Below are 10,005 nucleotides of genomic sequence, written 5' to 3'. Positions count from 1 at the left end.
GGTGGAATCCTTAGGAAATATTTGCATGTTCTTGTGGTGGGCTTGCCCTGTGTACAGACTCCAAAGAACTACAGAGACCATGTTTTTCAGCGGTGAGGTGAGTGCCATGGAGGTCATTTGGGTGGATGCTGTACAGCAGATGCTGACAAGCCTGGCTGGTGAAGAGAGTAGAATGTTGGGAGGATGTGGTATGTGGTGTTAGGGAGGCAGAAGGTGGGAGAACCTACGTGCCTGGTTTGATCGGTTTCAAGCCATGAGTTAGTAGTGGATGAGGTGGGCCTTTTTAGATCATAATAAAAATATCCGAGATTATGAACCAAAATCAGACAAAAATCAAAATCATAGACTTAGAGAATGTTACTCCGAGAGAGGGCCTCAGAGAGAATCTAAGGTTTGATTGACTTGTTTTACAGACATAAGAAACGGAAGGCTAGTAGGGAAAGCAACATGCCTAAGATGACAGTGTGTGAGCCACAGAACCTAGACAGCTTGCTGCTCTGAATCAAGCTGTAAGACTGGGATTTAGTAAAGGAACAGAACAGAAGTCAGATGGAACGGTGTGGAGGAGAGTGGTTGGAAGGCAACTTGGAGTGTTAGCTGGGCCAAGTCAAGATTTGTAGGATACATGGGGGCTGGCTGTTTAGCTCAGTTTGTTAGAACACAGCCTTATAACGCCAAGGTCGCAGGTTTGGATCCCTGCACTGGCTGGTCGACAAAAAACAAAAAAAATTGTAGGATACAGGGGCCTGAGTGTCTTTGGAGATGGCAGAGAGTCTGTGGTGAGGGGAAAATTGATGTGGCAGAAGGAGAAGGAAGGATAACTAGGATGGGATCATTTCCCTGCTCTGCCAGGGAGTGCAAAGTTGAGACACCAAGCTGCGAAGTGGTGGTCTCATGAGCTGACAGCTTGCTCTTCCCTCTGCTCACCTGCTAGGTGATTGCGGTGGTGATGGATGTTTTCACAGACATCGACATCTTCAGAGACCTGCAGGAAATATGTAGGAAACAAGGAGTAGCTGTGTACATCCTTCTGGACCAGGCTCTGCTCTCTCAGTTTTTGGATATGTGCATGGATCTGAAAGTCCATCCTGAGCAGGAAAAGGTTTGTGGCACACTATTTCATTTTCACCGCAGTCAGCTAGTGTGACTGAGCATGCATGATCTACAAGGCGGTTGGTGGTGGCATCCTCATTTACAAGTGAGGGAACCGGGTCCATGAGCACAGTCATTTGCCTCAAGTCCCACGGAAGATGAACAATGTCTGTGACCTGACACTTCCCATCTTCAGTGTCTACCCAAGAGAAATGAAAACATGTCCACACAAAAACTTGTATATGAATGTTTATAGAAGCATTATTCATTACAGTGAAAAGATGGAAACAGTCCAATGCTCAGTAGCTAATAAACAGATAAATAATATGTTGTCTCTTCATACAATAGAATATGTTTCAGCCATAAAAAGCAACGAAGTGCTGATACATGCTACAACATGGGTGAACATGCTAAGTGAAACATGCTAAGTGAATATATGTTGTCTCTTCATACAATAGAATATGTTTCAGCCATAAAAAGCACGAAGTGCTGATACATGCTACAACATGGGTGAACATGCTAAGTGAAACATGCTAAGTGAATGAAGCCAGTCACAAAAGACCAGAATAGGGCAATCTGTAGACAGAAGGTAGATTACTGGTTGCTTAGGACTGGGGTTGGGGGCTTGGAGGGATGTGTGGGATGCTAGCTAAAGGATACAGACTTTTATTTTTAAGGTGATAAGAATGTTCTAAAACTGACTGTGATGATGGCTGCATATATCTTTGAGTATACTAAGAACTGCACAATTTTACACTTTAAACGGGTGAATTGTATGGTATGTGAATTATATCTCAAGCTGTTGAAAAGGAAAGAAATGACAGTTGGGAGTCAGCCTCTCCTCAGAACTGTGCTGTCTTCTAGCAGAGTACAGCCAGGGCCACTGACAGCAGAGGGCCTGGGGGCTGCCTCGGAAGCTGCTGCTTTTGGCAGGAGCTCCAGTGGGCTCCGCTTTCCATCATAGCGACTGCTGTTTGTTGAGCTCCTACTCTGTCCTCAGCAGTGCCCAATTCTCTTGACAAATATAATGTTACTTTATCCTCACAGCAGCCTGCTCAGGTAAGTGCCACTATCCCTTTGTTTTAGGTCAGGAAATGTTGACACACAGAAGCCAAGTGTCTACATCTACAAAGTAGTGGGCCTGGAGTATGATGCCTCTTCTGTCTGCCTCCATTCCTCATTTTGTGTTCATAATCATTGTCACATATTGCTGCAAATTTCTTATTATTATAAAATTAGACTTTACGTCCTTTTCTCTGATCATGAAAATAATTTGAGTTTAAGTATTTAGATGTAAGGCTGTACAACTTGGTCTGTTTAGTGGAAAGAGGCAAGAAAAATAGTCATTTATTATAGGATTCTTTTTTCTTTTTTAATTAAGCAACTTAACCTGTGAGCTTCAGAACTTAACCTGTTCATCACCTATTTGAGCATCTACTATGCACCATGTACTGTTCTAGGTAGTATTAGAAATAAAGGAAGCAGCAAAAGGAACAAAGAATTTGGGCTTTGGTACCATAGGTCACTGCATGGGAGACACTAATCACCTTGTTATTATCAAGCAATTTGGTTTGCAAAATTTTGGCTATTTAACTTCTCCCACAGAGTTCTTGTTGGTTGGTTTCTCTAATGAGAAAATGGAGGATTGGGTTTAATTAGGTAGTTACTAACCTGTCACTGGTACTACTAAGCACATTTGTAGGGAGGTAGGTTTGGGGCTTAGGGATAAAATGAGACGAGACAGCCATTGACCCAACAGTCAATTAAAAGATGAGATCAGGTGGACCCAAGGAAAACGCTGGTCAGGCATGGAAGAGAGTATTATCATCTAACCAAATATTCAGCCCATGAGTGCTCTCATACGGAGCCAGGTGAAGAAATTGAAGGTGTCAATGTTTAATTTCAAGGCGCTCTTTCTATAATTAAGGCTGTGTGTTAGGAGTGGAAAAATCACAGAATAGTTCTGGCCACAACTTCGATCAAGAGATTGGCTCTGATTCATTTACTCAGCAGAAATCTAGGAGTATTTACTGACTCAGTTGTCCACTGTTGGTTGCTGCCTTCAGGGGTACCCAGATCCTTGGTAGAAGGGGTTGAAAAGGAGGTCTGTACCTCTGGCCTCCCCAATTTTTGTAGTATCTTCCTAGGGAAGCACTGCCTCCCCCAGCTGCTTCTCTTACCTGGGCGTGTCTGTGCTGGTGAATCTGTGCCCTCACTGAGTGGGGGCTGACTTCCTGCCCTGGCCCTGCGGCTAGTTCAGAATGTTGGGTTGCCCTGTCTGCAGGAACTTGGTCACACATTTGTGTGTGGCTGCTCAAAAGTGCTTTGGCCACAATCACAAGAGCCTGCATGACATTCAGATATGTCCCAAAGGGAAAGATACACAAAACCACACCTAAATCTGTCCGTAGTGGTATTTTTTTTTTATGCTTGTTATTATATGTTGATCCTTTAAGACTTGGCTCAGAAGTCATCACCTCCTCCAGGAAGCCCTCCTTCTGCCAGTTCCAAGTGTACCTCTATGAAATTTCTTTTTTTTAATTTTAATTTTAATTTTTAAATAATTTGAGATTTACAAAGAAGTTAAAAAATATATAAGGAATTCCTGAATACTGTTTGCCCAAATTCTCCAAATATTAACATCATACAAATCTTAGTATAAGTATCAAAATCAGGAAATAAACTTGATATAGTACTATCTAATCTACAAACCTTATAAAGGTCACCAGTTGTTCCACTAATACCCTTTTTTCTAGTCCAGGACCCTGTCCAGGACGGCACCTTGCATGTCGTCTTAGCTACCTTTAATCTGGAGCTGTTCCTCCATCTTTCATTGTCTTTTAGAGTCTTGATACTTTTTTTTTTTTTTTAAGATGACCAGTAAGGGGATCTTAACCCTTGGCTTGGTGTTGTCAGCACCACGCTCACCCAGTGAGCTAACTGGCCATCCCTATATAGGGATCTGAACCTGTGGCCTTGGTGTTATTAGCACCGCACTCTCCCCAGTGAGCCACGGGCCACCTCATAGAGTGTTGATACTTTTGACGAATACTAGCCAGTTTTCTGTAGAATTTGGTTTTGTCTGATGTGTCTTCATAGTTAAGTTCAGATTATGCATTTTGGTAAGAATCACAGTGGTGATATTATGTCTTGCCATAATTTTTTTGGTTTGTATTTTGTTTTTAACTTTTTATTTCGAAATATAGATTCATAGAAGTTGCAAAGACAGGAAAGAAGTTCCACGTAATCTTTACCCAGTTTCCCCGATGGTTGTATCTTATGTAACTTATAGTACAGTATCAACACCTGGAAATGGACATTGGTACAACGTGTACATATAGTTCTGTGTCATGTTATCACACTTGTACAGAAGACACAGGACTGTTCTATCAAAAGATCTCAGTCATACTACACCTGTATAGTCACATCCATTCCCCTCTGTGTGCCCCCCCCAAAACTTTAACCCCTGGCAACCACTCATTTGTTCTCCATCTCCATACTTTTATCATGTAGACACTGTTATATAAATGGAATCATACAGTATGTAACCTTTTGAGATGGGCTTTTCTTCACTCAGCACAATGCCCTTGAGATCCATCCACGTTGTTGCATGTATCAGTAGTTCCTTTTTATTGCTGAGTAGCATCACATGGTATGGTTATGCCACAGTTTAACCATTCCCCCATTGAAGGACATTTGGATGTGTCTAGTTTTTGACTAATATGAATAAAGTTGCTATGGATATTTGTGTAGAAGTTTTGTGTGGACATAGGTTGTCATATCTCTGGGTGATGTTATGTCTTGCTGTATAGTTTCTTAATCATTCAATTAGTTTTCTCTCTCCTCCTCTAGTCCTTGAATGTAAGAAGCGTGCCTTATTTCTGTTGTCTCAGGGCTTGGCACATAGTAGGGACTCCCTATGTTTATGGAATGAATGAGATAGTCAAACAAAAATTTTAAACATTTAATTTGAATGTATAAGATTTCTAACAATATATAGCTACTGGCTTGCTCCAAAGAATGAAGATTGTCTTAGTATTTTGCATACATTTACATATGTCATTTTACAGGAATAATTATGTCTACATGTGCAGTATATAGCCCCAGTATACTACCAGTGTACCTTTTTGGTAAATATGTTTTTGTGGGAGATGTGACATTGCTGATTAAGCCACATATCATATGAGTGTTTCTGCCTCAGCAGTCCTGTGTTAGAGAAGGCTTGTCCTGTGTTCCTGTTCTCTGTACCCACCATTGTGTGGGGTAAGTGAGGATGAGCTATTATTCATTACTGATGCCATCAAACAAAAGAATAGGAGAAGTGTCAGCTTAGTTTCTTTGAGTCTTTGTTAAAATGTTATTTATTACTAGCATGTTGTCTGTGATGACTTTATCCCCCACATATTGTTTCAAAGTCATTTCTTGGATTCTGTTGTTTAATCTCCCAAAAAGGTATGTCTTCTTTTAGAACACATATACACATGAACTCAGGGAACCCAGTCTAAAGTAAATATAAGTCTAAGGCTGTCAAAAGTAAATATAAGAAAAGGACAGAAGAGAAGTACCCTTACTTGAATTCACAGAGTCATCTGGTGATTATACTATGTGTGTTCTCTTTCCTCAGGGAACCCAGTCTAAAGTAAATATAAGTCTAAGGCTGTCAAAAGTAAATATAAGAAAAGGACAGAAGAGAAGTACCCTTACTTGAATTCACAGAGTCATCTGGTGATTATACTGTGTGTGTTGTTACTAAATTGTGGCTCTAAGCCACACATCTGCCAATAAGTTTGAAATTGTAAACTAAACCCTCTTGTATTAATTGTTCTCATTTGATGAGCGTCACTGAATTGTTCATTTATTTTTTTTCCCACTCCCTCACCTACAGCTGATGACAGTTCGGACTATTACAGGAAATATCTACTATGCAAGGTCAGGGACTAAAATTGTTGGAAAGGTTCATGAAAAGTTCACGTTGATTGATGGTATTCGAGTAGCAACAGGCTCCTATAGGTAAGTTTCTAGCCCGTCCATGGCTTATTAATCTAAACTCTTCAGAAGCATCATGTAATATAAAGGCAAAAGCATCTTTTTCCTCTCAATGAGAGCCTTTACTGCCAAGCATTCTGATATGTGTGTATCTGTGTTTGTGAGTTGGTTAATCAAAGCCTCCTTCTGTTGAGGCAGTCACGGTGGGGGTCATTCCGCAAAAGCATCTTTTTCCTCTCAATGAGAGCCTTTACTGCCAAGCATTCTGATATGTGTGTATCTTTGTTTGTGAGTTGGTTAATCAAAGCCTCCTTCTGTTGAGGCAGTCACGGTGGGGGTCATTCCCCTGTCTTGTGCTCCACAGAATTAAAATGCAGTGGTTAAACTTGCCATGAGACCACTCAATCAGAGACACCTATATCCAAGCCTTGGCCCAGGCCTGTAGTAGATAATTAGGGGTTAACAGTGACACACACAATCTCAAATGCTGGTTCCTCTGGGATTTGGGCCCCACTGGTCTGGCTCATTTGAGAGTTAGAGCAATGGCAGGCATCAGCATCGGTATCGAAGGCTGTCACCTTTAGACTTCGATTATTCACCTTGCTTCAACACTTGTCATGTACTGCTTTAGTCTAGAAAATACTGACCTTGTTTCTGATCTCACCTCTGCAGTCTCCTTTGGCAATGGCGTTAAAGGAGAGAGCAGGGAAGGTGGACAGAGGGTGGAGGTAATGGGTGGTTAAAGCTAGGCCTTTTTACTCATGGCTCCAGGATCGTGTGCGTTGCCATCTCTACATGAGAGATTATCTGATGATATGCATGAGGTGTGTGTGTAGAATTTAGAGAAGAAAAATTCATTTTTGAGGAAACACATCCACTGAGTGCTAATTATATGTCAGCCCAGGGCAAGTGTGGACATGTGAAGGTTTATGGAAGATCAAGAAACTTGCTACCTTTCTTTTAAAACAGAAAGTACTGTCATTGCTCAGAACAAAATTTAGACTCTTTCTCAAGATTTCCTTTTGTAAGAAGTTTATAAATAACAAGAGGAAACTAGATTTTCACCCAAAGTAGAATTTATTAATGAAACTTAGCTCCAAATTGTTTTTGGCTATTCTAAAATATAAAAATATAAAAACTACCCTCTACAAATCAAATGTGCTACTACTGATGACCATGATAGCTTCCATTTGTTGAGCACATTTCATAATCCTGGTATTGGATAGGTGCTTTGTGCACATTATTTCATTGAAGGTTTTCGGAAGAATCTTCCTTCTCAGGCTTTGAAGGCAGATCTCAGGTGGAATTTGCATTAGCCAGGATTCTTGGTTGCAAGAGACTGAGATGATACTATGTTTTGTGATCTCTCATTTAAAACATGCTACTTCTGGTACAAATTTCTGTATCAGTGGGGTGATTGCAAGTGTCAGAAAGCTAACTCAAACTACTTTATGCAAGATGAAACTTATCAACTTGCGGAATTTGAAAGTGTAGAAAGGTACAGTTGGTTTTTGGCTCATCTTGACCTAGGGGCTGTACACATTTATCAGAACACTATCTCCTGGTTCTGCTTTTCTCTGGTTCATCTTTATTCTCAGGTAGGCTCTCCCTTTGAAGGCATATATCCTGGCTTATCTACATGGCCTTTAGTAACTATCTCCCAAAGAGACAGACTCTTTCATCACTGGTATCAATCCCTGAAAAGTGACTTGGCCTGGATGAGATCATGTGCTCACCAAGGATGCAGAGATAGGACACTGGTCAGCCCGCCCCTACTGTGATTAGAGGAGGCACATAAAGGAAAGCTTTCTCGGGTGGGGTAGGTGTGGGTTCTGTTACTAGAGGAAAGAGAAGGGATTGCTGGACAGGCAGGGGCACATGGCTACTAATCAGTTCTAAACATGTTTTGAGCAATGGTGTCATTGTTAGAATAACAAATCATCTCCCTTTGTGAAATTGGCAGCATTGGCGGAGGCAGCAAGGAGCACTAGCAATTCGTAGGGACTGGGTCCTAATCCAGGGTCTACACACTGGTTCTCCAATATGCCATCTCTAGTTGATTTCCTCACCTCTGGCACTGTCCTAAATATTTCAGAAGCCCTTTCTAGGTTTTAAAAACTCTGAGGCTGAGGACTGTGTAGGTGTTAGTGTGTTGATTAAATGGCTGGCCTTTTTACTTTATTGTTAATGCATATATATGTTATGAACATATGTCAGGGCTAGTTGAATTCATGCTAAATGGTAGGTATGAGATTACCAAAGTTGTGACCCTTATATGGCAGGATATCTGGGCTTTATTATTCAGATTGATAGTAAGTAGACTAAAAGTCCTCATCCTTACCAGTTTCTGTTTGTTTGTTTTTAATCCTTAAGTTTTACGTGGACGGATGGCAAATTAAATAGCAGTAACTTGGTAATTCTGTCTGGCCAAGTGGTTGAACACTTTGATCTAGAGTTCCGAATTCTATATGCTCAGTCAAAGCCCATCAGCTCCAAACTCCTGTCCAACTTCCGGATCAGCAGCAAGTTTGACCATCTAGCTGACCGAAAACCACAGTCCAAGGAGCTCACGTTGGGCAACCTGCTGCGGATGCGGCTGGCCCAACTCTCCAGCACTCCCAAGAAGACGGACCCAGACCCAGAGGTGCCCTCAGAGGGCAAGGCAGAGACCAAGCGTGGGGACTCAGGGTCCTCCACCATTAGTGAGGAAGACTACTTCAGCAGCCAGAAGGGTGAGTTAGAGGACAGAAAGGCGACCGATGCCACCACTCAAACAGAGCCAGGAGAGGAGACGCCTGTGCCCAGCATGAGTGAGGTGGGAACACAAACCAGCACCAGCACAGTGTGTGCAGGCACCCAAACCGCAGTCGCCACCAGGGTAGCGAGCTCCCAAACCACGGTGTGTTCCAAGTCAACCACCACCCAGACCGATGTGGATGAGAACATTCTCTTTCCTCAGGGAACCCAGTCTAAAGAAGAGTCACCACTATCGAAAATGTCCGTGTCGAGATCTTCCAGTCTGAGGTCTTCATCCTCTCTGTCTTCCCAGGGTTCCGGGGCAAGCTCCATTGGCTCCCACACTTCCCTCAGAGCCACTGCCTTCCACAGCCCCGGATATCCCAAGTACTTGGGCACCCCCTGCTTGGATCTGTGCTTAAGCGACTCGTTTAGAAACTTGAATAAAGAGCGGCAGTTTCACCTCACTGGTGTCAGGTCCCGCCTCAACCACATGCTGGCCATGCTCTCAAGGAGAACATTCTTTACTGACAACCACCTTGGCTTTAATCCTGGAAATTTTACCAGAGCATCAGCTAATTTGCTTGTTATTAGAGACACAGCACTTTATCCTTCCTATCAGTGACTGCTCAGTGTTCAGGCTCCTGGTTTCAGCCAGACTTGCAGTAGACATCATCAGAGCTTCCTGCTTTATAAAGTATCACATGTCCCCAATTGCCTTTCTTTCACCTAACTTTCAGTCACCTGGTCTGTCTTTGAATTCTATAAGCTGCATATTATTTTACATGCTTTTATTTTATTTTTGTCATATACAGACCAGGTATTGGTTTTATGGCTTAAACACTATGGGTACAGTTTTTTGCACATTTTTAATATTGAGATGATTAAAGAGAATATTTAGGTGTTCTAAGGTTAATTCAGTAAGAGATAAAATATGTTTTGTATTTTTCTTGATTTGCATGCTCTTCTCTGCCAAAGAAGGCCTTCCTGGATTCATCCCAATATTAGCTCTAGTAGCCCTATGGGCCTAATTTCGTCAGATGGGTGTATTGACAATGATTTAGCAATCTAATATCATAGAGTAGGGGCAAAAGAGGACACTGACAATTATACCAGATTCCTAGCCTGGTGGCAGGCAATGTAACTGGTTTCTACACCCTGCTAATCAGGATTGGCATGGCTGTGGAATCC

General features: G+C 41.9%; 1 protein-coding gene across 1 annotated transcript in view; it reads left to right on the top strand.

Moving 5' to 3' along the window:
- Positions 1–9,759, top strand: part of FAM83D (family with sequence similarity 83, member D) — a 22,203-nt gene extending 12,444 nt beyond the window's left edge. Inside the window, exons 2-4 of the mRNA XM_008581925.1 lie at positions 935–1,102; positions 5,978–6,102; positions 8,452–9,759. Coding sequence (XP_008580147.1) covers positions 935–1,102; positions 5,978–6,102; positions 8,452–9,439 — 1,281 coding nt within the window. The 3' untranslated portion in view covers positions 9,440–9,759. The remainder of the gene's footprint in view (positions 1–934; positions 1,103–5,977; positions 6,103–8,451) is intronic.
- The last annotated feature ends 246 nt before the right edge of the window (positions 9,760–10,005 follow it).

Source organism: Galeopterus variegatus, unplaced genomic scaffold (genome assembly GCF_000696425.1).
Source record: "Galeopterus variegatus unplaced genomic scaffold, G_variegatus-3.0.2 Scaffold2489, whole genome shotgun sequence".
Classification (NCBI taxonomy): domain Eukaryota; kingdom Metazoa; phylum Chordata; class Mammalia; order Dermoptera; family Cynocephalidae; genus Galeopterus; species Galeopterus variegatus.
The sequence above is the reverse complement of the archived record's forward strand: the minus strand, read 5'-3'. Positions and strand labels throughout refer to the sequence as shown.